The sequence below is a fragment of the Mesocricetus auratus genome, unplaced genomic scaffold (genome assembly GCF_017639785.1).
Source record: "Mesocricetus auratus isolate SY011 unplaced genomic scaffold, BCM_Maur_2.0 Super-Scaffold_100676, whole genome shotgun sequence".
NCBI classification, from domain to species: Eukaryota; Metazoa; Chordata; class Mammalia; order Rodentia; family Cricetidae; genus Mesocricetus; species Mesocricetus auratus.
This window is the reverse complement of record NW_024429266.1, coordinates 104,152,665-104,180,480: the sequence shown is the minus strand read 5'-3', so window position 1 is coordinate 104,180,480 and position 27,816 is coordinate 104,152,665. Positions and strand designations below refer to the sequence as shown.

The 27,816-nt window shown below is 42.1% G+C and overlaps 2 protein-coding genes and 2 pseudogenes across 7 annotated transcripts in view; 3 read left to right on the top strand and 1 right to left on the bottom strand.

The window, feature by feature from the left end:
* LOC101833544 overlaps positions 1–8,361 on the top strand; it is a 30,722-nt pseudogene extending 22,361 nt beyond the window's left edge.
* The window catches only part of LOC101833795 (zinc finger protein OZF), a 29,439-nt gene continuing 9,779 nt past the window's right edge, over positions 8,157–27,816 (top strand). The window contains exons 1-3 of one of the 6 annotated variants that reach the window (XM_040738019.1): positions 8,841–8,973; positions 9,525–9,560; positions 12,168–12,864. In XM_040738019.1, coding sequence (XP_040593953.1) covers positions 12,853–12,864 — 12 coding nt within the window. In that variant the 5' untranslated portion in view covers positions 8,841–8,973; positions 9,525–9,560; positions 12,168–12,852. The other 5 variants (XM_040738021.1, XM_040738024.1, XM_040738022.1 and 2 more) reach the window with 5 other exon arrangements.
* LOC101834311 (zinc finger protein 665-like) overlaps positions 8,875–27,816 on the top strand; it is a 135,354-nt gene continuing 116,412 nt past the window's right edge. The window contains exon 1 of the mRNA XM_040738009.1: positions 8,875–8,973. The gene's annotated coding sequence lies outside the window, so the exon portion shown is untranslated. The remainder of the gene's footprint in view (positions 8,974–27,816) is intronic.
* On the bottom strand, positions 11,277–11,853 carry LOC121136940 (annotated as a pseudogene).

Genomic DNA, 27,816 nt, shown 5'->3' with positions numbered 1-27,816 from the left:
AACAGGACAACTGAAAACTCTAGAACAAAAAGAAGCAAAGTCACCCAGGAGGAGTAGAAGCCAGGAAATAATCAAATTGAGGGATGAGATCAATAAAGTAGAAACTGGGAAAACAATACAAAGAATCAATGTAACAAAGAGTTGGTTCTTTGAGAAAATCAACAAGATAGACAAACCTTTATCCAAACTTACCAAACAGCAGAGTGTGAACATGCAAATTAACAAAATCAGAAAAGAAAAGGTGGACATAACAACCAACACTGAGGAAATCCAGAGAATCATCAGATCATACTTTGAAAACCTGTACTCCACAAAATTTGAAAATCTAAAGGAAATGGACAATATTCTGTACAGATATCACTTGCCAAATTTTAAAAAAGAAATAAGCAATTGAAATAGAACTATGACAGCTAAGGAAATAAGGAAATAGAAGCAGTCATCAAAAATCTCCCAAAAAAAAAGTTCAGGTCCAGATGGCCTTAGTGAAGAATTATAACAGAAATTCAAAGAACAGCTTTTACCAATCCTCACCTGATCATTGCCAAAGAAGATAAAACTATACAATTGAAAAAAGAAAGCATCTTCAACAAATGGTACTGGCATAACTGGATGCTGGCATGTAGAAGACTGCAGGTAGATCCATGTCTATGGTCATGAACAAAACTTAAATCCAAATGGATCAAACACCTCAACATCAATCCAGTCACACTGACCCTCTTAGAAGAGAAACTGGGAGGTACCCTTAAAGAATTGGTACAGGACACTGCTTCCTGAACATAACTTGAGTAGCACAGACACTGAGATCAACAATTAATAAATGGGACCTCCTGAAACTGAGAAGCTTCTGTAAGGCAAAGGACACTGTAAGGCAAAACAGCAGCCCACAGAATGGGAAAAGATATTCACAAACCCCACATCTGACAGAGGGCTGATCTCCAAAATTTACAAAGAACTCAAGAAGCAAGTCTCCAAAACACCAAAGAATCCATTGAAAAAAATGGGGTACAGAACTAAATAGAGAATTCTCAGTAGAGGAGTCTAAAATGGCTAGGAGATATTTGAGAAAGTGCTCAACATCCTTAGCCATCAGAGAAATGCAAATCAAAACAACTCTGAGCCTAGTGGTGATGGTGCATGCCTTTAATCCCAGCACTCAGGAGGCAGAGGCAGGCAGATCTCTGTGAGTTCTAGGCTGGACTGGTCTGACAGCCTCCAAAACAATACAGAGAAACCCTGTCTCATAAAAGCAAACAAACAAACAAAAAACAACTCTGAGATTCCATCTCACTCCTGTCAGGATGGCTAAAATAAAAAACACCAATGACAGTTTATGCTGGAGAGGATGTGGAGAGAGGGGAACACTCCTCCATTGCTGGTGGGAGTGCTAACTCATACAGCTGCTTTGGAAATCAGTATGGAGATTCCTCAGGAAAATGGGAATCAGTCTACCACAAGACCCAGCAATTACACTCTTAGGCATATACCCAAAAGATGCGCATTCATACAACAAGGACATCTGTTCCACTATGTTAATAGCAGCATTATTTGTAATAGCCAGAACCTGGAAGCAACCTAGATGCCCCTCAACTGAAGAGTGAATAGAGAAAATGTGGTACATTTACACAATGGAGCACTACTCAGCAGAAAAAAACAATGGAATCTTGAAATTTGCAGGCAAATGGATGGCACTAGAAGAAACCATCCTGAGTGGGGTAACCCAATCACAAAAAGACAAACATGGTACGTACTCACTCATATATGGATTTTAGACATGGATTAGGGGAGTGGCAGCATACAATCCCATTGCTAGAGTCTGGGAAACAGGAAGGACCCTACGAGAGATATGCATGGTACCCCAGAGAAGGGGAATGAGTCTCTCCTGAGCACATTGGGAACATGGAGGAGAGGGGAGAGAGAGCCAGGAAAAAAGAGGGGGAGAAGAGGAGGGGAGAGTAGGACATGGAGCAGCAGGAAGTTTGAGTTGGGGGAAGAATAGAGGAGAACAGGATGAGAGATACCATAATGGATAGAGTCATCATATGATGGGGGAGTCCTGTGTATATGTCAATAAAGCACTGTTGGCCAATAGGGAAGCAAGATAGGTGGGACTAGGAGTCCAGGAGGACTCTGGGAAGGAGAAACACAGGGAGACATCATGTAGCTGCCACAGGGATAAGAAGTCCGGACTCTTTCTCCGGTAAGAGAAATACTTAGATGGGTTAAACACTTAAGTCAGAGATAGCCAGCAAGAAACAAGCAGCCAACAGCTTCATAATTAATACAGCGTCTAATGTATTATTTGGGGACTACAACGCGGCAGAGCCCAGGCGACTAGTGGGGAAAAACCAAAGCGGCTGGCAAGGAAAAGGCTTCCCTCAACAAATATAGGTTTGAGGAGAGTTCTGGCAACTAGTGAGATTTCCAGAGATCTACAAGAATGACACCAACTGGTAAACTAAGTAATAGTGGAGAAACTACTTTAAATGTCCCTTCCTGATTATGAGTTTGACGACTACCTTATATGCCATCCTAGAACCTTCATGCAGTGATTGATGGAAGCAGAGGCAGACACCCACAGCTAAACACTGAAGTGAACTCCTAGAATCTAGTGACAGAGAGGGAGGACTGAAGAGCAAAGAGGTCAAGACTGGACTGGTTTAACCCACAGAAACAGCTGACCTGAGCAAGGGGAACTCTTGGACCCCAGACTGATGGCTGAGAGGCCAGCATGGGACTGATTTAGACTCCTGAATGTGGGTGTCAGTGAGGAAGCCTAGGCTATCCATGCAGCTTCGGGTAGTAGATCAGTATTTATCCCTGGCATACAAAATGGACTTTGGGTGTCCATCCCACAATGAGGGATGCTCTCTCAGCCTGGAATCTTGGTGGATGGCCTAGACCCTGCCCTGATCGAAATGACAAACTCTGGATATTCCCCCATGGAGGGCCTCACCCTCCCTGGGGAATGGAGTGGGCATTGGGCAGGGGACTGGTAGGAGTTGTTGGGGGGCCAGGGGAGTATGGAAGGGAGAAGGAGCTGGGATTGACACGTGAAGCAAGCTAGTTTCTAATTTAAAGAAAAAAACTTTGAGACATCTTTCACAGAATGCTTGTCTTGTCTCTTAAATGAATGCTTTGTAAACACTGATCAGCTACCTGACTGTGATGCTCACAAATATGCTGTACTTATTTATACTGTTGTTTTTTCATTACAATTGTTTCTCAGGGACTAATGTATCAGCTTTCACCTGAAAATATCAGCCATGTCTTATGAACTTCGACCATGTTTTCCAGTATTGAGGTCTTTGTAAGGACTTAAGCACTATGCTGGCCTGGCCTGTCACCTAGTAGAATGCACTCAGGCAGTGCCCTGGTCAGGCCAGATGCAAAGGATGTCTTTAAAAGACAGACATCCACCAATGTATGCTCTTTCCTGCTCTTCTCTTTCCCACTCCTCTCTTTTCCAGCTCTGTTTCCTGCTGTTCTCCTGTCTCCCTATTCTCTTCCTTCCTCTCTCTGTATCTCTGTGTCTTTTTACCTCTTTTCTCTTTCCTTTCCCTTCTCTTCCCTTTCTAATGAAATTTCTCACTCAACACTGTCTGCCTGGTGTGTTTGTTTCCCGCCTCCATCACCCTCACCTGCCATGGAATCCACCAAGTTCCCCCATGCAAGATTCCCCACACACTAACAGTCTTCCCATTTGTAGCCTAAAATTCAGTAAAAGAAAATATATGAAACAATATTGGAAATTATGAAAAATTGAAATTAGTCTCTATGGTGAACCTTACAACAAGGCCTGATTTATTCACCACATAATTTCTCTTTCACAGTCCAAATTACTGAAGACTACCAATCTCCAAAAAGGGCTTTTCTTCTTAAGTTAAAAAGTGAAGGAAAATTCCCTACCTTACATAGGGAAGTGAGGTTCCTATAGGTTTCCACCATCACATCTCTGTAGAGACTCTTCTGAGAAGAATTCAGTCAAGCCCAGTCTTCACGAATGAAGTACACACACACACACACACACACACACACACACACCTTCATAGATCATCACATGCTAAAATATCCCATGTAGAAATGGTGAAACAGATAACATTGTAAATGTTCACTCCAGTAGGGATAAATTTATATAATTCTATGTGCTTGATATACTACTTACGTATCACACAATTTCAAATGCAATCCCCAAGTCCAAGTCATTTTAGAAGGAAACAGAGAAGGAAGATAGTGCCTCTCATTTCTGCCCCCTGAATAGAATATGTCATTTCAAAAGAAATGCCTAGTAACATAAACAGAGAGACATGCAAACAGAGCAACACTGCTGAGTATACATCAGTAAAAGTGTATCAAAATTACTAGCTGTGCAAAAGGACAGACAGGTGGGTATGGTGGCTCACAACCTGTATCCCAGATGTTAGGAGACAGAGGCAGGTGAAACTCTCTGGTTTCCAGGCCAGCATGGATTTCATTTCTAAGACAGCCAAAGTTACATATGAGACCATGTCTGAAACAAACTGATGAAAAAAGGTAAATAGTACTCAGGGGCTCACTCAAAATTCCTCCAGGGAGTTAAACATATACTCCAGTTCTTCATAGTCTATCAGAGAGCCAGAGTGACCCTGTTTAACATGTAAGGTGAATATGAGATTCCTAAGAAAGAATGCATTTTAATAAGTTACTGACTGGCATGTCAAACAGTTCTCAAAAATGTTAACAAATTAAATGTTTATCTTGAGATAAAACAAAAAAGCAACAATAAAAATAGAGTCTATAAAGATGGTGCTGCAATAATGAACATTTATTGCTTCTTAAGAGGACCTGGATCAACAAAAACCTTTAATTCTAGCACCTAACATGCAGATGGAGGTTGATCTCTGTAGGTTAAGGCCAGCCTGGTCTACAGAGCAATTTTGGTGGCCAAGGCTATGCAAAGAAAAAGAGACCTTGTCTCAAAAATAAAAACTTTAAATGAACTGACGTATTTGTTATTTTTTAATTAAAGGATGGCTCGAGGTCTTTCCATATAACTGCCTGATGTGGGCGCTGGAGTGCAGCTTGAGTTCCCTATAGCAGCAATGTGAGCGCCTAACAGCTGAGCATCTCTCCAGCTGAATTGTCAGTATTAAATCGTTGTCATTTTAAATCAATGGGTTTGCTGTTTTATCAACATAAAATCATGAAAGTAATTGTTAGGTTCAATTACATGAGAAAAATAACTTCACATGATATACTAATAATGCTTGGGAATTACATTCAAGGGTAGTCTTCCCTGAACAAAGAATTTCTACTTGTCACCTCCATTTCTTACATACTTATTTTCGAGATAAGGTCCACTATGTGGGTCCTACATGGCCCTGAAGTCACAGATCCATTGGCTCTGCCCCACAAGGGTTAGAATTAAGGAATAAGTCACTATACCTAGCCATATTTCTAATCTTCATGCAACATTCACATATTCACATGTTGCAAGCTGAGAGGTAAATAAGAAGAAATGCATTCCAGCCCTCAAGAAAATATACTGTGTTCATAGCATTCATCTATTTAACAATGTCTGGGACTTCCCATGTGGGTTTTCTTTCAATTTCTTGTTGAGGTTTGTTTGTTTGCCTTATGTTTTTGTGTGTGCCTGAATGTTTGTACCTGCATGCCTAGTTCTCTCAGATGGCAAATCATGATCAGATTATGAAGTTATAGGCATGCAACCCAATCATCCTGGGTGTTGGGAACCAGGCTCAGTTCCCCTGCAAGAGCAGCACAGTCTTGATACCTGAGCCTTCTCTGCAGGCACTGCAGGTTTCTGAAGCTGCCGAGCGTGTATCATGGGAAGATGATTTTACTTAGCTTTTCTAATGATAAACAACTTGGCAGCCAAAGTGCACTCACTCAATGTATGCTCAGAAAAGAGCAGGAATCAATACAGAATTCTTTGTCATGATCCTCATGGCTGTCTCCATGCTCATAAGTAAGATGCTGTAAACAACATAAGCTTATGCTTTCAAATTGCTGAGTGTTCTGTGTAGTGTACTGTGAAGATCTTTGACCCCAGTAGTGTCATCTTGGAAGGAAAAGCCATCTTCAGCCTTGCATCACCTTCTGCCTTCCAGGCTGTGTAGCAATTGGTTACAAACTGTGACACTAGCACCACATGCTCCTCGGGCCAATCCAGGGGCTATCAATGACTGTCCAACCCTTTGTAATCACCATTCATATGGGACTCCACCTGTTAGTTTCCAAGTTCAGGTATAAATGAGTAACCCTGGGAAACTGGATTACCTGAGCCAGAAATCATATAGTATGCCAGACTGAACTTGCCATTCAAATGTTAGTGTGGTTTGCAACAATCCTGAGTGGAAGGCCTGCAAGCCGGGCACAGGATGAAACTCTCCCTCAAAGCAGTGGGGCATAGCAGGATGCACAGGGAGTCTTCCCATCATGGCCACTGCTGCTGGCTGCTGCTTCAGAGCTGCCACAGACTCAAGGCAGGGGAGTCAAATAGTGGACTGTGGGCTTGGGGCCAAAGGCCAGGGTGCCATCGTCCCATGTGATCTCCACGACAAAAACTGACACTAATGATGGCAAAAGCAGGAGGGGAAGAGCCTGCGGGTGTCTTGCTGTTTGCTCTTTAGAGACAGGTTCTCTCATATAGCCCAGGATTGCCTAAATTTCAGAGTTCTCCTCCTGCCACACTGTGCTCATTACTGACACAATTGTGTGTCACACCAAGCATCTGTTTATTTGTGAGTAAATGTGCAAAATTAATACAAGTCAGCAATGGTGCAGACCTTTAATCTTAGCTGAGGTTAGCCTTGTCTGCACAATGAGTTCCTAAAAAACCAGGCTACAGAGTGAGACCCTGACAAAGAAAATGAAACAATAGAAACATGGTGTAAAATGCTTATTCTCAATGTGGTTCACTGAATTTTTACTAATGATGCAGAATTGAGATAAAAATAAATGTGTAGACTCATATGTCAAGTGGACAGCAAAAGACATCATTTAGTCAGAGTATTAAGAGGCTCTGTAGTAACTGTGGAGTGGTGAAAGAAAACTACTTTGATCCTGTAGGGTTCAGTTGACTAAAACTCTGTACTTACATTGATGTGCTTTTCTACACAATGATTGTTTAAGAGATTGGAAATTTTTGATGCATATTTTTAATCAAACTTTCTTTTTACAAAATGAAAAGCATAGCATGTTTTGCACAACTGGTCTGAGTTATGGCTTTCGGTGAAACTGGCAGGGTTTCTTTGTCCTTTCTCTGTCTCATAGCAAACTCAACTAGTGCCCCAGAATTGAGTCTGCAACTCCCGTGAACTGCTCAGAGTTGAAGTCTGAGCCAGTAGGTGGCTGATCCCAGATAAGATTCTGAGAACAACACTTCTCCTTCTAGCTGGGATGGTCAGAGTCCCTCACTTCACTCTGCAGGCTGCCTTAGCTACAAAGGGCCTGGGGGCAGGGTTGGCTCTCCAGTCCAGACACTTTTTCTGGCAGAGTTTCAAAGGAGTTCTATTTTGGTCAGTGGTTGAAGAACCACATACCTAACTATATTTTTTTGGATTTTCTTTTTAAAACTTCTGAATTTTAGACAATTAGACTTGTGTGAAGGTCAGAGGACGGTTGGAGACCCGTGGTCTTTCCTGGTCTGACCTCAGACTCTCAGACTTGGTTGCATGTGCCCTTACTTACTGACATTTCTGGTGTCTGGTAAATGTCAATCAGGGTGTTTAAAGTTGACGTGGATGGACTGGGCGTCATCTCAGGGAATCATTCCCTAGACACTAAGTAATGAATTATCTGTGTATGCTAGAGACACTGCGAATGGAATAAGAAACAAATAAAAAAGCAAAGGCATGGCTGGATCCTGGCTTAGGCACCAGATTTAAAAAGAAAAGAACTTAAACAGGAAAGGACAGGACGGCTCATGGAAAGGGAGAGGCACAGGTGGACAGACAGGGACATTTGGGAGAGTGCAGAGCCTGGGCCAGCGTCTGCCCGGCCTGAGACCCCGGCCCTGAGCGCAGGGGAAGCGTGCGAGGAGCTCACTCAGCGGGAAAGCGCAGGACGACTTTGCGGTCAGCCCCGCGCTCTGTGAGATCCACGCCCGCCCTGCGGGCCGGGAAGCTCTGCCCTGGGCGAAGTCGGGGCCGGGAACCCGGGCTCCGCACCCTTCACTCTCGGTCCCTGAGGGAGCTGCGCCCGTCACTCAGGCCACACCGGCCAATCAGCGCCCGCCATCGCACCGTCAGTCAGAGCGGGGCGGGCACTTCCGGTCCGCCATGCCGCAGTTCGCCCGCCCTGGACCCGGGCAGCCGCTCGCGTTCCGTGGGCCGCGCTGTGAGCCGCCGCCGGGAGCTGTGAGGAGCGCGGGGCGAGCGCGGAGCCGCCATGGTGAGCGAGGGCCGCCGTGCGCACGCGGGGAGGGGCCGCGGAGCCGCTGCGGGGCCTCCCGGGCCTGCGGTCACGTGAGCCCCGCCGTCCCCGCCGCCGCCGCCGGTCCCGAGGCCTCTGATCGTCTTCCGTCCGCGGCGGAACCGCGCGGGACGGGGCGTGGGGGCCGTGCGCGGTCGGGCCGCACGTGACGTCACCACGCAGCGCGCTGCCGTCCCCAGCGTCTCCCGGACGCTGTGCCTTGGCCGCCGAGCGCTCAGCTCAGGAGCGCATGCGTGGACTCGGTGCCGGGCGCAGAGTCCGCGTAGGGAGCGCATTTGCTGCGGACGCCGGGGCGGCCACACTGCCCGGGCTCCCGGCCTCGGGTGTCAGAATCCACTGCGCTGTTGTGACTTAGTCCCGAGTGTTCGCGTAGGGTCTGCTGATCGCCTGAGTCTTCCTCGGACAGTGCGGTCTCATTGCAGCAGTGTGGGTCGTTTCGATGCACTTTGGGCTGCAGCCGTTTGTCATGTCTGTGTATTTCTGCCGTGGGCAGCTCTCTCATGTGGATAGGTACAGACCTGGTTGTCCCACGTTAGGCAGGTGAGAGGATCCAGACACGGCCTTGGCCGTGACTTGTGTGTAAGCATACAGCACTCAGCAGCTAGCGTTTCACACCGGGCAGGCGCGTGTTGTCTTACACACGTGGACTCGAGTTCTGTGCGGGATGATGCGTGTACATCTGTTTCTACATGCAGACATCTAGTTTGATCAGGACCGCTTGTTGAAGATGCGGTCGTTTTCCAATGTGAATTTCTAACTTCCTTATCAAACTCCAGTTATCCATAAACGTGGGTTCATGTCTGGGTCTTCCATTTTGAAGTGACTTTTTATGTCAAAAACATTGTGGTTTCTATTACTGTACATCTGTAGTACAGCACACTGTGGAACGCTGTGAACTCTGGCAGTCCTTTTATTCTTCAGAATTACTTCAGCTGCCCTGGGTTTTCTGTTTTTCCATTTGAAGTTGAGCATTGTCCTTTCAGTTAGTTCGGATAAAGGTTTGTCTATCTTGTTCATTTTCTCGAAGAACCAACTCTTTGTTTCATTGATTCTTTATATTGTTTTCTTTGTTTCTACTTTATTGATTTCAGAGCTCAATTTGATTATTTCCTGGCATCTCCTCCCAGGTGAGTTTGCGTCTTTTTGTTCTAGAACTTAAAGGTTTGCTGTTGAGTCTCTAGTGTGACCATTCTCTAATTTCTTTATATAGGCACGTAGCGCTATCAACATTCCTCTTAGCACTGCTCTTGAAGTGTCCCATAAGTCTGGGTATGTTCTGTCTTCATTTTCATTGAATATTGAATTCTAGCAAGTCTTTAATTTCTTTGTTTCTTCCTTGATCCAGGTGTGATGTAATTGAGCATTGTTCTGTTTCCATGACTTTGGAGGATATCTGCAATTTGTATTGTTGAATTCTAACTTTAAACCATGGTGATTGGATACGGTACAGGGGGTTATTCCAATTTCTTTGTGTCTGTTGAGGTTTGCTTTGTTGCTGAGTATGTGGTCACACTTAGAGACTGTCCCATGGGGTGCTGAGAAGAAGGTATATTCTTTTTTGTTTGGATGGAATGTTCTGTAGATGTCTGTTAAGTCAAATTGAGTCATAACTTTTGTTAGTTCCTTTATTTGTCTATTAAGTCTGTCTGCTAATTTTGTTCAGTGGGGTGTGAGGTGTCCCTCTCTATGTGTGTGTGGGGCGGGGTTATTTGTGATTTGAGTTTTAGTAATGTTTCCATTGTAAATGTGTGTGTCTTTGTATTTGGTGCATACCTGTTCAGAATTGAGACTTCGGCTTCATGGATTCATCCTGAGAGGAATGTGAAATGACCTTCTTCATCTCTTTTGATTAATTTTTAGTTTGAAGTCTAATTTGTTATATATTAGGATAGCTATAGGAGCTTAATTCTTAGGTCCATGGAAGACATGTTGATCCCTAATTTAGTTTTACATCTTCTCCCATATCCTCACCCTGCTCATCTTCCACAGTGTGGTCCTGTTTGTTGGTCTTTGGTGTCCTAGACCTTTGATGCCTCCCACATGCTGACATCAAAGGGCAGTACCACCACAGAAGCCTGGAACAGTGTTACTTATTTGATTACCAGTGTGCAGCTGACAGGTGTGAGAATATATAGACGAGTCTTTTTAAAATTGCTGAATCCTGGTGAATATCAATTTTTTTAACAAGGATTCATCTGCATTTTATTTCATCAAGAGAAGAAACAAAAGCTGACTTTCTTCACAATAAGCATTAATTTTGCATTTTAAAGTTTGGGATGTTTTCCAGAATGAGCTGAATCAAAAATGTATTTGAAAAATATATATTATGTAAGAAAAATAATGCAGGTTGTTTGCATGTAAAACACGAATCCATAAGACTCTTTTGTCTTTGATTCTGTGTTGCTGGTCAAAGTTTGAAAAAGCTTCCATGCTAATCTGTCCTTACTTGCAAGTAATGCAGCAATCTCATACTTTGCCTATGAAAGGATAACCCTGATATCGTCAGGCTTCAATGGTCATTCAGAAACAACATCTTATCCTTAAAACTGTCTTAATACATGCCTTCAACATGAAAACTGTTGCTAATACTGAGATGTCACTAGTTGGGAACCAGTCAATCGATATGTCTGTGGGTTCCACAATACTGTTGTGCTTGAGTTTTTTTGGTGGATTTGGTTTTTTTTTGCACCGTTGATTGATCTTTTTTTTTAAATCCATATTTATTTTTTCCTCCATCCAAAGCAGTCTAGGTAATGTTACTGACTCTCTAAGACTGCCATTTTGATTCTCACATCTCCTCTCCCTTTTTTGTTTCTGTTTGCATCAGTGAAAGAATTCTTTTGTCATAGGTTAATATGCAGATGCTTTGGCCCTGTGGAGATCATAGGAAAAGCATGTTTTTGTATGGCTCAGAGTTCAGCTGTTGGACAGGAAGTGGTGCTGATGCTTCTCAGTCATTGTCACATCCGTGTGCTCTATCCCACTGTTTCCATTGGGTATTCCACAGTGTCTGAGCATTTGCCATGCTGGCTGAAGCACCTCATCCCCAGGAATCTCCAGGAGAGAATCTGACAGGCCTGATAGACATTCGTGGGCTATGAATAAATCTGAGAGGTGATCAGGTTTCCGGTTCAAAGGAAAACTTTCCTTTCACACTTTCAAGTACAGATGGAGCCACCTGTGTACAACCCAGAAAGACCTGGTTGGCACTTTCACTGAGAGTTGAGTCATTGGGCTGTCAGCAGGTGTCTGACCTGTAAACATTGAACCAAACTGACTCACATCCTCTTCAGGTTGTAACAGAGGCTTAAAGGGAGGCTCCACCTCCTGAGCTAGTTCTTCCCAGTTACTGTGTCTGAAAATGGATGCCCTGGGACTTTTCCAGCAGCCCCAGGACCAGCTCCAATAGAGAAGCAGCATTTCTTTTTAAGCAGATCTCGAGCTTCTTGTGTGAGTTAGGGAGGCAAATTAAGTTTACATTTGAGGATTTTGTCAATTGTTTTCTTTCTGTTCTCTCCAGTGAGTGGAGGTGCTCCAGTCAGCATCAATCCCAAACTGCATCAATCCACAGCATGTTTGTGGTCTCTTCTCATCAAGATTTCAGGGGCCATGTATCCTATTGTTCCACAAAATGTGCATGTGACTGTTCCATCATGAATAGATTCTTTGCATAGTCCAAAGTCTGTTAGTTTCACATGCCCTTGTTGATTAAGCATGATGTTCTCCAACTTCAGGTTTCTGTAGATAATTCCATCTTGATGTAAATTCCCCAACGCCATGGAGACTGCAGCTAAGTAAAGAGAAGCTGTGTCTTTTTTGAATATTCCCTCTTTTTCTAACTTCAAATTTTTCCATGTTTCATGCCAAGTTCATAATGGTTGAACTCCCCCTTAGTCTCTGCTTTCATTTAACTGACCCCTTGCCCTCCAGCTCATCCTCAGAACCTGAGTCCTCTGGCTGGTCCATGTCTCTGTCAAACACTCCTGCTGTGTCCTCAGCTTCCCTGTCTTGGAAGTCAGGTGTAGGAGTCCAAGTGGTGATTAGGTTTTCTATTTGTAACAGTTTAAAAGATTTTAAAATTACTCTGACATTTTTATTTTTATTTTTTTCCATTCTTCAGGAAATTGCCATACATCTCTCTATTATGCTTTCATTTGATCAGAACATTTAATTAGTTGAGCATGTCACCTCACACCTAGTATTTTTGAGGCAGAGGCAGAGTTCAAGGCTATCCTGATCCAAATAGTGATTACTATTTTGTCATATTACTTCTCTGTATCTGTGCATGTCTTGAAATCTTGTGAGGCAAAGAGTGATAGACTGATGTTTCTGACCAAACATTCCATCTGTGGAGCGCGCATGCCCAGTGCATGAGTGGCAGTGAGAGGACAACTTGAGACTCGGTTCTTCTCAAATGGGATGCAAACTCAGGTCAGTGGTGTTGGTATCGTGCTGACCCATCTCCCTGATCTAACTATACATTTTGAGAAACATGTGAGTGTGTTCTGTGAGAAATATGTGTTTGTGGGGAGTAGCCTGTGTGTACGTTTACATGTTTGGGGCATCCATGATGCCTGTGTCAGCATGGCTGACATTGTGTGTGTGTTGTGTGTGTATGTATGGAGAAGTCATATGTGTAGGTTAATAGGAAGGTGGTATGACAGGGATGCTGTGGATGCACCCTAGAGCCTGTGTGAAGCTCTTGCATTTCTAGGTAGGTCTGGCTCTCACAGACACTTCACCCCAAATGTCAAGTACAAGTCAAGCCCAGTAGTCTTACTTCACCTCAAGTAAGAAGCCAAGCCCAGTAGTCTTACTTTACCTCTCTTGCTCTGGTTCTCCCCAGTTCCTGCCCTGTCTGCTGCTGCCTCTTCCTGTGCTGTGGCCCTGCCCACCATGACCTCCCTCTCCCCTTCCAGCACTGGCTCCATCTAACTTGATGATTTCCCCCCCTCTCTCCCCACTGTGCCTGCCCTCCAGAGTGTAACTCCCAATATCCCCTTCAAGGCAAATGGATGTAATGCGCATTAAAATGTTTTGGTAGCTTGGTGGTGGTGGTGGTGACCCAGACCTTTAATCCTTACACTAGGGAGGCAGGCACAGTGTATTTCTGAGTTCAAGACCAGTGTGGTCTACAACATGAGTTCCAGTATAGCCAGAGCTACACAGAGTAACCCTGGCTTGAAAAAAAAAAGGATGTTTTTGATAGGTTGTGATACATGCATCATTGGGTTTATCTATTTTCAACATTTCAGTGGACCACTTTATTAAGTAAAAAAAAAGGATTCATCAGTTATATTATATTTTAAAAAACTTTTAATATCATTAGTGGTCTTCAACAAATTAGGTGGATAATGTTCCAGTTTATATATCATTAAAATTTCAAGGGTGTTTACAACATTGAAATATTAAACATAATACTGATGTCCCTTATATTCCTTGAGGACAGGCAAAAATTGAAAAATCTAACAGAACATTAAACCATGTTAATTAAACTAAAAGGGTGTAAGTCAGTGCTTAATTCTGTGAAAATCCTAGTCTACTCATTATTTACTTTAACTTCTTTGAATTGTAATGATGATCATCTTAGGCCTGCTGAAATTCTTTATCGGTCTATTATTGGAGAAAATATTAAGGGTAATACACTACAACATATGTGATATATACCCTGTTGCCTGGCACCACTGGGCCCCTAGAGGCCATCTTGAGAGAGCACTCTTTCGGAGGCCCCAGGCGTCACAGTGGCAGTCATGCGAAGCCTCTGTGGGTTGTGGTGGGTGCTGTGAATTGTCGATGCTGTCCCTGACCCCAGTTCTCAGGAGTATCTCGTCTGACATTGTTGGCTGCCTGTCAGTCATCCCTCCTGAGCTACTAACATTGGTGTTAAAGGATAGAGGTGCAGGCTGGGGAAGAGACCCCGGGCAACCAAGGCCTCAGGGTTCCAGTTGTCTGTGCCTCAAGGGGTATTCATGCTGGAGAACCCAGAGTTCTAGGCATCATCACAGACCTGTTTGCCAGAGTAGATCTCAAAAAAAAGGAAAGGTTTTTCTTTTGCCTCTTGCTACCAGTTGACCCAACCACGGGTTCCCTTGACATGCAGATGTGTCCTGTGCTGGGTGGCCATGACAGATGATACTGGCTGGCAAAGTAGAATTTCCAATTTAGTTTACTGATTTTATTCTTCTCATTAAACGCATAAATAAATATATAAAGAAATAAATAAATGGGGACATCTTTACAGTGGAAAAAAGAAATGTTATTAATGGGGGAAAGGGTGTGTTTATGTTTGCACAGGTACATGTGATGGTTAGAGTTTAGAAAGACTGCTGAAATTGAGAGACGAGCAAGTGAGCACAGCTTAACTTGCCTCCTGAACACATAGCTCATCTGACTGTGGGTCAGACTCCCAAAACAATGAGCAAAGCATTCCCTTCCACAGTGAAGAGATGGTTTGTTATGTGGATGAAATAAAATACCTGGAATCTTGCTCTTGGCCCTGTTAGCAATCACTGTTGTTCAAGTAAGTAATGCAAAGATATTTTTCTTGCTGGGCTTATATTCTTAACCCTCCCTTGACCCCAGTAGTGCATTGATGGGATCCCAGTATTCCAGTTTATACTAATGACTCAAATTGGATTCCAGGACCCTATGACAGTAGAGATCCTTTGTTTCCCAAGAGCTTTTAAATTTTATCTCATCTCATGATATAGGGATGGAAGCCCTTCCTTGCTGTATTGAACATGAAGTTCATTGTGTGAAACATCTAGAGGATAGTTGTCTGTTATTCATAATGTAACAACAAATGAAATGAGAAGAACGTATTCACATCAGTAGCTAAAGGGTTTAAAGGGAATATGACTAACAATCTTTTCATTCCACCTCACTTTCCCCCTGGCGACACTCCTTTTGTCTCAGCATTAAGTGAATAGATCATTGGGAACAACGTAGAGGACCAGAGTTCCAAGGTCTTATTAATATTCCCTGTGGCTGTGTCACAGATTAGAGCCGTGTAGCTTCTGCTTACACGAGATGGGAAAGCAAAGAATTAAGATGCGGTTTTGTAATAATAATAATGATGCCATCACCATCCACATGAGCCTGAGGGATTAGTATGGGGCTGAGAAGTTCCTTTCCTCTCCTCATATAGAGGGAGCAGCTACTCAAGAGAATCTATCAAATATTATCAGCATTGGATAACATTTAGGTTCGAAATGGAATTATATGGAAACAATACTCCTAACAATGAGACTATATCCTCTTGTATAAAACAAAAAAGTGTAGTCATACTAATATGGCGTGTGTTCATCTTCCTTATTTGTTTTTGCATGGGAAACTACTTTGTATCAATCTAAAGGATATATGTCTTGTTCCAGCTTTTCTTTATATACATTTTTAAATACTAGTTCTCCTATAACTTTGAGTTCCCAGAGCTTCTATGTACTTTGAGTTCAGATTGGTGTTTGATGCCTGGACAGATGGATCAGAACAGGGAGGAGTCTTTCTCAATGTCTCTCCATCATCATATTTTGGGTCAAACGAAGAAAAGGACTAAAAGAATGGTTTGATGAGTTATAGCCCTGTGTTGAGAATTACTGCTGTTACTGTCATAGTTACCTATGCTGGAATAGTCATATCAGTGCATGCAGGTGTCAGACAAGAAATCGAACACAGGAAGAGATGAGAATGAAAACCCAGTGCAGGTCGATTTTGTCAATCTTTACGAGTTTAATATCAGGCAGTTTATTGTAAGTATGTATAGTATATGGAAAAGGGTCTCCAGCTAATGGTTATTCCCATAGTCATTTGAATTCCAGTAAACAATGAAGGTTAACATATGACTACAGTGAAAACATTTTGCACAGCACATTCAAACATGAGGTTGGGTTCTATCTCAGAAAGACCTAGAATTGAATGTGGTCCCTATACAATATAGCATAGAGGTCAGCAGGCCATAGAGTGCATGTGGTATCTCCCTTAAGTGGGTGATGGTATAGGGAGGGTGTTGGGGGAAGTCCTGTGCATTTGTCAATAAAGCACTGCTGGCCAATAGGAATCTAGATATGAGGGACTAGGAGTCCAAGAGGACTCTGGGAAGGAGAAACACAAGAGAGTCGATATGTAACGCCATGGGGTAGGAAGCCCGGAACTATTCTCTGGTAAGAGACATACTTAGATTAACAATTATGGGGTAATTACTTAAGTCAGACCTAGCCAGTAAGAAACAAGCAAGGCCAACAGCTTCATAATTAATATAGCCTCCTGTGTGTTTATTTGGGACTGATGCGGTTCTGGAACCAGGATGGCGGGAAGGCTTCTCTCAAAGGAAAAAGCTTCTCTTTACAGGAGGGAACAGTCTGGAGTAATTATCCTGGGGAATTAGGGTGAGGTATGTCGCTGCAGATAGCAAAATAGTCACTAGTTCATTACCAGAACACACTCTCAGATTTCTGGATGGACTTCAGGTATTTGATTTCCCCTCTTCCGCTGAGAAGACACCCTGTATGATTAACATTCTTGCTTCTCTTAGTGCTTCTCTGTGCATACAAGACCCTAGTGACTGTACACCTCCCATTTTCTAAGCTTTTAAAGAATAAAACATAGGCCATAGCAGAATGGATTGCCTTTATGGCTAGTAAATTTAATATAGCTAATCATTAGAGAATGATAATAGTTAGCAGAGGACCAAGTCATCATAACTAGGAAGGTCACTCAAAAGTCACTGGAAAGGTCTGTCTATCTTTCCAGTAGGTCATTAATTTGACCGTTTGTAGTATGGGGGACAGTCTGACTTTAAAACAGTACAACCAAGGTTATGCTTGAGTAACATAATCTATAGTAGTTGTATTTTGTAAAACTGCTGTGCAATTCACCCGTCTCTGTATTAACTTCTGCTAATGTGTTTGGTGTGATGTTTGCATGTATACCATTCAGAGGCCATTCTTGAGTCTTCTCTTTGTATTCCAGTGAGTAATCCTGGAATATGCAGTAAAAGACCCCACGTGGCTGCAAAGGTTACAGGATCCAGTAACTGCTGAGAATCATCGACAGTTCTCAGGAAGACCTCTTGAATTCTATTGTTCAGTTGCAGAAATTTGCTGAGCAAAATAAGTGTAATAACCTATCACTTTTAAACCTTGATAACCCGCATGAAGTGAAGTATAAATGGCAACCCCTCCTCCCCAAGGTCAGTCCCAAATTGCAATAAGGGATGCAAGTATATTCAAAGCATAAACAGTGTGATAGAAAAACACCATTGACAGGGATATCAGGGGAAGCCCTATAAATATATATGGGAAGATTCTATATTGTCCCCTGTTATTTGTGCACAGTGCTCATGTGTGATTCCTATGCCAAATAAATTTGTTTTTAAGAGCCCAGGAATAGATGTGTCTGCTCTGATACTAAAAGATTGTTCTTGTTTGCAGCTATGTGGGAAATGAAATCAGAAGTTATTTTCTAAACTATTGATAACAGCTCTATTCTAGGTATAGTAATAACTACTTTAGTAAGCAGTGTATCAGATATTCCATTGTTCATCTTCATATCATTGTATTTTCCACTCTCAGCTTTCTAATGAGTACTTAATTATCCTGAAGTCCATATTATAGTGTTTGAACTGATCAGTTAGGTTAATCTAACCAAAATATCCTCCATCCATGTGACTAAACATTTTTACAGCATCTTTTTCCTGTATAATTAAGGATAAAAACAATCTTTAAAATGACAAAACATCAAACTGTCTCCTGTTATGGGTGTTTTTTATCCCTCTTGACAAACAGCATTTTGATTCTACATTGTCTATCTGATAATTAACATGGAATACATCCACAGACATAAAACCATCATTTTGGGAACAGTTGTTTATACTTGCTGTGTCACCAAAGTCTCAGCTTCATGACCTAGGGTTTTGCTGTGTCTCCAAGTCAACAATTTACTCTTCCTCTTAATATTTTTTGTTTGCATCTCGTTAGATATTTCATTTGTCTGGTGGTATCTGGGATACTGTCCTGGTTGGATGTATCATAGCAGGTGTCATCTGGGTCTTTGATCATTTTCTGGAAAATCACAAGTACAGGCTTCCCTGAATATCCAGCTAACAGAACATCAGTCCTTTTCCAGTGGTTAGTCTGTAGATCTTTCCATGTAGCATATTTTTTAGGCTGTGTCTCCTAGGGCAAAATGCCTTTGCGCAGCAGAAGCATTATCCTGTCTAGTGAAAAAGGTGTACCATAGATATAGGGGTTTGGGTGGATGCATATACCTACTCTTTATTTTATATATTTGTTGTTTTAATAGTTGATGGTGTTGTTGCACAATAGCTTCTGCTTGTGGACTGTAAGGAATTCCAGTACCATGATTATGATTCCATAAACTGAAAATTTCTCTGTAGCATATGTTGGTATAAAAAGGGATATTGTCAGGAGAGGGAAAAGGTGAGGGACCTGGAACTGACTTGTGAAGCAACCTTGTCTAATCTAAATTTAAACTGAAAAATAAAAAAAAATAAATTAGAAAAAAAGGGATGTTGTCAGTTTTTATTTGTTGTGGTAATCCTAAAAAGGGAAAGGCGTATAATAAATGACTAATGGTATGTGAGGTAATTTTGCCTGTGTGAGCAGAATCAACGGTCATATTTGAATAGGTATCAACTGTTAGGTAAAAATATTTTAGAGCATCAAATTCTGAGATATGAGTAATCTGTTTGCCAAATGGTGTTGGATTTTAACCCCTGGGGATCAATTCTGACAACAGATGACAACAGAGTACAGGAAGAACAAGGACACGTCCTGATGGTTTGCTGAGCTTGCTCCCAAGGCCAAGAGAATTGTACTTGTAGTGTTTTCATTTTACTGAAAAACCTTGTAAGATTTTTGAGTGACCTGAAAAGAAAGGAGTAGGGGACAGGCGGACGTCAGTCTCTTGGTTTGGGCATTGGCAAATGAGAATGAGCAAAAATGTGAGCTGTGAAAAACTGCTGAATTTGTTATTTTATAAATGTCTGAAGAGAGACAAATACTATTCTAGTATTATGATAGGTTTTAAGACTTGTAGTTTCTGATATAGGAGCTGTTTCAGCACAATTTACAGAGTTCATTAAACTATTCAGTGGATGGTGGATGTCTAATATCAAATCTGTATTATTCTCAATTCCTTAGAGTAACAAAACTTATAAAATGATTATGCATGCATATATGTATATACACACAGAAAGGGGATTTATTGGAAGGACTTTTAGCAACAGTCCAACAAATCCAACAATGGCTAGATGTGATTTGAAATTCCAAAAATCAAGAAGTTGTTCAGTCTGTGAGTGTCTATGAATTTGTTGGTCTTCAGTAAAGCCTTCAATCTGGAAAAAAGTATGCTCCACTGCAGGTGAAGGAATGGAGTTGATGTGAAGGTGAGGGCAAAGAGTGCAAGCTTCTGAAGGTGGGGCCCAGAGTGAGGGTGCATCTTCTAGGTCAGGATGCAGCTGAAGGACCGTGTGCTCCTCCTCACATTGAATATTAGGAGTGGATCTGCCTCCTTCGAATCAAGCAAAGACACCTCACAGGTGTGCCCTCCATGTTGGTCTTTTAGTTCTTTCCAAACCTAATCAAGTGAACAAGCAAGAGTCGCCATCAGCGGGAGATAGGACAAGGGACTGGGCCAGGGTCCCCTCAGTGGAAACAATGCTGAACTCAAAGTGATGCTTTCCAGAGTAAATGTGCTTTTCCTTGTGAGCCATTCCCCCACTTCCTGATCTGTGGTGATATGTAGCTTGTAGAAATCAAGCCTGTCTGAGTGCCAAAGAATGGAGCTTGCCACTAGCTAACCATAGAGGTGTGGAGGTCTGTACAGGCAGGAAGTGAGGTAGCTGAGCGGAAATAGGATATCAGCAGGGAGAAACAGGAACCCCCTCTCCTGTCTGCTGAGATGCTAAGGAGGTAATGTGTGCTGTGGCTTGCCCCTTCTCTCTAATCTCTCAGCATTTCCCTCTATATCTGACTCTGTCTTTTTGTTACGTAGACCAATTAAGAACTCTGCTTACATTTTGGTGCCCAACGTAGGGCATGAACCCCCGACCCTTACATTAAGAGTCTCATGAAATAGAAAAGAGGAGATAATGGGGGATTCTTTCTGTATATATGTTTCTCTTATTGGTTGATGAATAGAACACCGATTGACCAGTAGCCAGGCAGGAAGTATAGGGGTGCTACCAGATGTGGAGAATTCTGGGGAGAGAGTGGGGAGATTGAGCCTCCAAAGAGACACCATGTAGCTACCAGGAAGATAGGATACTAGGCATTATCTCCAGCAAGATAACACCATGTAGAAATACATGGGTTAATAATTAAGTGGGAGTTAGCCAGTAAGGAGCCTAAGCCATTGGCCAATCAATTTATAATTAATATAAGTCCCTATTTGGGACTTAGGGTGGTGGGACCAAGTGGCAAAGTCTACACTGATCTTTTTTACGAGACAGGGTTTCTCTGTATTGTTTTGGAGGCTGTCGGTCCAGCCTGGCCTCGAACTCACAGAGATCCGCCTGCTTCTGCGTACCGATTGTACACTGATCCTTTTTTAAAACAATCTTTTACGTACCAATCCCAGTTCCCTCTCCCTCCAGTGCTCCCACTTCCCCACCATCTCCCCACCCTACCCCATCCACTCCTCAGACAGGGTGAGGCCTCCCATGGAGGATCATCAACGTTTGTCACATCATTTTTAGGACTGAGGCCCTCCCCCTTGCATCTAAGCTGAGCAAGGTATCTCTCCTTAGGGAATGGGTCCCAAGTTCATGTACTAGGGATAAGTACTGGTCCCATTGCCAGTGACTCCATACACTTCCCAACTGTCACCCAAGTTCAGGGGTCCTTCTTTGGTCTTGCACAGTTTCTCCAGCTGTTAGTCTGGAGTCAGTGAGTTCCCACTTGCTCGGGTCAGCTGTTTCTGTGGGTTTCCCCAACATGGTCTTGACCCCTTTGCTCATATTATTGCTCCTTCAGCTCTACAACTGGACTCCAGGAGTTCGGTCCAGTGCCTGGCTGTGGATCTCTGCATCTGTTTCCATCGTTACTGGATGAAGGCTCTTTGAGGGCAATTGAGTTAGTCATCACTCTGAATACTGGTGCATTCTTCGATGGGGTCATCCTTGTGGGTTCCTGGGAATTTCCCTAGTGCCAGGTTTCTCACTAACCCCACAGTAGCTCCCTCTGTCAGGGTATCTTCCCTTGCTCTCCCTGTCTGGCCTTCTCTCAACTCAAGTTTCCTGATCCCTCACGTTGCCCTCTCCCATAACTTCCCCACTCTCCTCCTACCCTTCCCTCCCCCACATTCCCGATTTACTCAGTTGATCTTGTCTGTTTCCCCTTGGGGTGGTGGTGTCCATGTCTCTGTTCCAATTAGGATCCTCTTTGTTTTTTGGCTTCTCTGGGGTTGTGGACTGTAGGCTTTATGTCTAATATCCAGTTGTATGTGACTACATGCCTTATTTGTCTTCCTGTGTCTGGGTTACCTCAGTTAAGATGGTTTCCTCTAGTTCCATCAATTTGTCTGCGAATTTCAAGACATCGGTTTTTTTTACCTACAAGTTGTATCCCATTGTGTATATGTACCACATTTTCTTTATCCATTCTTTGGTTGAAGAGCATCTAGTTTCCTTCCAGGTTCTGGCTTTTACAAATAATGCTGCTGTGAACGTATGTCCTTGTGGTATGAATGTCCATCCTTTGGATATTTGCCTAAGTGGTATTGCTGGGTCTTGAAGTGGATTAACTCCCAATTTTCTGAGAAACCGCCATAATGATTTCCAAAGTGGCTACACAACTTTGCACTCCCACCAGTAGTGGAGGAGTTTTCCTCTTACATCACCTCCAGCATGAGCCATTCTGACAGGTTTAAGATGGTATCTCAGAGTTGTTTTCATTTGCATTTCCCTGATGATTAAGGGTGTTGAGCAATTCCTTAAGAGCCTTCCCTTCCATTTGAGAATCCTCTGTTTCAAATTCTCTATTTATATCTGTGCCCTATTTTTTAATTGGATTATTTGGTATTTATTGTCTAGTACTTTGAGTTCTTTGTATAGTTTGGAGTTCAGTTCTCTGTCAAATGTGGTGTTGGTGAATATCTTTTCCCCTTCTGTAGGCTGCCATTTTGTCTTGTTGACTTACTCTTTTGCCTTACTGAAACTTCTCAGTTTGAGGAGGTCCCATTTTAAACTGTCAATCTTAGTGTCTATGCTACTGGTGTTACAGTCATGAAGTGGTCTCCCGGGCCAATGTATTCAAGGGTGCTTTCCACTTTCTCTCCCTAGATGCTGTGTGTCTTCATTTATGTTGAGGTCTTTGAACCATTGGGATTTGAGTTTTATGCATGGTATAGATAAGGATATATTTGTATTCTTCTATATGTCAGCATCCAGTTATGCCGGCCCCATTTGTTAAAGATGCATTTTTCTCCCCATTGTATATTTTTAGCTTCTTTGTCAAAAATCAGGTGTTCATAGGTGTGTGGATTTGTATCAGGGTCTTCAATTGGATTCCATTGGGCCACCTGTCTGTTTTTTGTGCCAATACCCTGCTGTTTTGATTACTCTTGCTGTTTTGATTACTCTAGAGCTTGAAGTCAGGGATGGTGATGCCTCCTAAAATTGCCTTATTGTACAGGATTGTTTTGTTTTCCATATGAAGTTGAATATTGTTCTTTCAAGGTTTGTGAAGAATTTGATGGGGATTGTACTGGCATTTTTACTATGGTGACCCTGCCTCTCTAAGAGCATGGGAGATCTGTCCATTTTCTGACATCTTCTCTCATTTCTTTCTTTAAATACTTAAAGTTCTTGTCATACAGGTCTTTCACTTGTTGGGTTAGAGTGAAAGATATTTTATGTTGCTTGTGGCTATTGTGAAGGATGATGTTTCTCTGATTTCTTTTTCAGCCCATTTATCTTTATATAGGAGGGTTACTAATTTTTTGGATTAATCTTATACCCTGCCAAATAGTTGTGGGTATTCACAAGAATAGACATCTCAGGCACAGATTTAAGGCAATACAGTGTCTGATACCTGGCCTGGGACTACAAAAGTATTTAGGATCCCAGTGTAGCCCCATTCCTCAGCTTTTAAGCATAAAAAGTTATGTTCTATTTGACTTAATTCAGTTAATATGAATAATGACTTTGGTGGATTAGGTCTTTGTTTTTAGTTTTGGCTTGTAGGGTATCATGTGTGCAGTGCTTTATAGCCTGAATGGCCCAACAGTCATGGAGTTCACTGTGGTAAAGATTGGATCCTATTTATAGTTTTGAGATGAAGGTGCATTCATTTGTGCTTGTGTTAAATGTTCTATAAATATCATTTAAGTCCAGTATTTCTTTGTTTACTTTTTCTCTGGATTTCCTGTCATAATTGAGAGCAGGGTGTCGATATCTCCTATTACCAGTGTGTGAGAGTCAATAATTGATTTAACCTGCTGTAGTAGTTTTTTTTTTCTTTCAATTTATATACCACCAATATTTCCCCCTCCCTCCTGTCCTCCTGCTCTGCTGTCGCTCCCCCACCCCCATCCCCTCCTCAGAGAAGGTAAGGCTTCCCATTGGGAGTCAACAAAGCCTGGCTATCAAAGGACCAAGCCCCTCCCATCTGCATCGAGGATGAGCAAGGTGTCTCACCATAGGGAATGGGCTCCAAAAAGCTAGTTCATGCACCAGGGATAAATCCTGGTACCACTACCAGGGGCCTGACAAAAAGATCAAGCCACCCAGCTGTCATCCACATTCAGAGGACCTAGTTTGGTCCCATACAGCCTCCCCCAGCTGTCATTCCAGAGTCCATGAGCTCCCACGAGCTCAGGTGAGCTGTCTCTGTGGGTTTCCCCATCATGATTTTCACCCTTATTGCTCATATAATCCCTCCTCCCTCTCCTCCCCTGGAATCTGTGAATCTCTGCATCTGCTTCTATAAGTTACTGATGTATGTTCTATAGTGACAATTAGGGTAGTCAGCAATCTGATTACAGGACAAGACCTGTTCAGGCACCCTCTACACCATTGCTAGGAGTCTTGGCTGACATCCTCCTTGTGGATTCCTGGGAATTTCCCTAGCACCAGGTTTCTCGTTACCCCCTTAATGGCTCCCTCTATCAAGATATTTCATTTCTCTTCCTCTCCATCTCTCCTCCAACTCAATAATCACATCCCCTCATGATGGCAACCCCTGTCCTCTCCTCTTCCCCTCCCCCACCCCTAGTTTACCTGGGAGGTCTTGTCTATTTCTCCTTCCTAGGATGATCCACTCATGTCCCTCTTCTGTTCCTTCTTGTTACCCAGCTTCTCTGGCGTTGTGAATTGTAGCCTGGTTATCCTTTTCTTTACATCTACTAGCCACTTCTGAGTGAATACATACTGTGTCTTTTTAGGTCTAGATTACCTCACTCAGGATGGATTTTTTTTTCATCCATTTGCCTGCATATTTCATGATGTCATTTATTTTTACTGGTGAGTAATAACCCTTTGTTTAAGGGGCATCTAGGTTGGTTCCAAGTTCTGGCTATTATAAATAATGCTGTTATGAACATAGGTGAGCAAGTGTCCTTGTAGTATGATTGAGCATCCTTTGGGTATATGCCCAAGAGTGCTAGGTCTTGAAGTTCATTGATTCCCAATTTTCTGAGAAACGGCCATACTGATTTCCAAAGTAGCTGTAGAAGTTTGCACTCCCACCAGCAATGGAGAAGTGTTCTCTTACTCCACATCCTCTCCAGCATATGCTTTCATTAGTGTTTTAGATCTCAGCCATTCCGACAGGAGTCAGCAAGCTCCATTCTCTGTCCTTCAGACAGGCTTTATTTTTTACAAGCAAGATATAACCACAGAGCTGCTGGTTTGTTTTTTTGTTTGTTTGTTTGTTTTGTTTTGTTTTGTTTTGTTTTGTTTTTGGAGTTAATCTTGTATCCTACCACATTACTGAAGGTGTTTATCAACTGTAGTAGTTCCCTGGCAGAATTTTGGAGTATACCGTCCTATCATCTACAAATAGTGAAAATTTGACTTCTTTTCCAATTTGTTTCTCCTTGATCTCCTTTTGTTGTCTTATTGCTCTAGCTAGAACTTTGTACTACATTGAATCGATATGTAGAGAAGTGACAGCCTTATCTTGTTCCTGATTTTAGTGGAATGCCTTTGAGTTTCTCTCCATTTAGTTTGATGTTGACTCTTGACTTGCCTTTATTATGTTTAGGTATGTTCCTTGAATTCCTGATTTCTCCAAGAGCTTTATCATGAAAGGAGTGTTGGCTTTTGTTGAAGGCTTTTTCAGCATCTAATGAGATGATCATGTTTGTTTGGTTTTTTGTTTTCATTTTTTTTGTTTTGTTTTTGTTTTTTTGGTATTTCAAGACATGGTTTCTCTGTATTGTTTTGGAGATTGTCCTGGAACTTGCTCTGTAGACCAGGCTGGCCTGGAACTCACAGAGACCCGCCTGCCTCTGCCTCCCAAGTGCTGGGATTAAAGGCGTGCGCCACCAACGCCCAGAATGTTTTTTTTCTTTTTTTCGGTTTCTTTATATGGTGGATTAATTTGACAGTTTTTCATATGTTGAAACCACCCTGCATATGTGGGATGAATCCTACTTGATCATGGTGGATGGCTTTTTTTGATGCGTTCTTGATTTTGGTTTGCCAGTATTTTTGGTTGAGGGGAGGTGGGGGGAATAAATTCAGATTTTCAGATAGACAGTATCAGCAGGTAAAACTACAGATTATTTCACACATTCATTCACAGGGAGTGAGAAAACCACAGCTGGTGTGTTCTCTGTAACAATATCCACTTTCACAGTGTAAACAGCTGAATAGGCTAACTTGCAAACATTTTACCACAGGGTTCACTTAACAATCCCAGAAGGAAAGGCACAACTCAGCAGAAAAAAGAAAAGTTCTGGATCCTAACATCAGGTGCAACAAGAAAGAGGAAAGGAAACTGGTGGATGAGTTTCCATCCTCATTTTGGCAATGGCATTCCAAAGGGCATGAAGAAATCTACCCAGGAGCTAGAAGTATGTCCCTCCTCCCTTGTTAAACCATCAGAACCCCGTTACATCAGGTTTGCCAGTATTTTATTGAGTGGTTTTTCATCAATGTTCATGAGGGAGATTGGTCTGTAATTCTCTTTCTTCCTTGTATATTTTTTAGGTTTGGGTATCAAGGTAACTGTAACCTCATTAAAAGAGTTTGGTAATGTTCCTCTAGTTTGAATTCTGTGAAACAGTTTGAGGAGTATTATATTAGCTTCTCTGTGAAATTCTGGTAGAATTCTGCACTGAAACCCTCTGGCCATGGGCTTGTTTTGTTTTGTTTGTTTTTTAAAGACTTTTAATGATTGCTTCTATTTCCTCAGGAGTTATAGGTGTATTTAAATTGCATATCTGCTCTTGATTTAATTTTGGTATGTGGTACTTATCTAGAAAATGTATTCTTTTAGATTTAACAATTTTGTGGAATACAGTTTTTTTAAAGGTTTGTCTATCTTTTTGGTTTCTTCAAAAAACCAAATCTTTGTTTCATTGATTTTTTTTTTTTTTTTGGTTCTTTCGAGACAGGGTTTCTCTGCATTGTTTTGGAGGCTGTCCTGGAACTCGCTCGGTAGACGAGGGTGGCCTCGAACTCACAGAGATCCGCCTGCCTCTGCCTCCCGAGTCCTGGGATTAAAGGCGTGCGCCAACAATGCCCGGCTCATTGATTTTTTTTTAATTGTTCCATTTCTTTTTATTGATTTCAGCCCTCAATTTGATTATTTCCTGTGTCTGTTCCTCCTGAGAGAGTTTACTTCCTTTTTTTCTACACCTTTCAGGTGTGCTGTTAAGTCACTAGTGTGAAAATTCTCTAGTTTCTTTATATAGGTACTTAGAGCTATGAACTTTCCTCTTATCACTGCTTTCATACTATCTCTAAGTTTGGGTGTATTGTGCATTCATTCATTTTCATTGAATTCTAGGAAGTCTTTAAATTCTTCCTTGACCCAATGGTGATTCAATTGGGCATTATTCAGTTTCCATGAGTTTGTAGGCTTTCTGTAATTTGTGTTGTTGTTGTATTCTAAGTTTAAGCCATAATGATCCAAATGATACAGAGAGTTATTCCAATTTTTTGTATCTATGGAAATATGTTTTGTGACAGAGTACACTGTCACTTTTAGAGACAGTTTCATGAGGTGCTGAGAATAAGGTATATTATTTTGTTTTGTGGTGGAATGTTCTATAGATATCTATTAAGCCCATTTGAGTCATAACATCTGTTAATTCCCTTATTTCTCTGTTAAGTTTCTGTCTGGCAGACCTGTGTGAGTGAGGTGTTGAAGTCTCCCACTATTAGTTTGTGGGTTTTGATGAGTGATTTAAGCTTTAGAA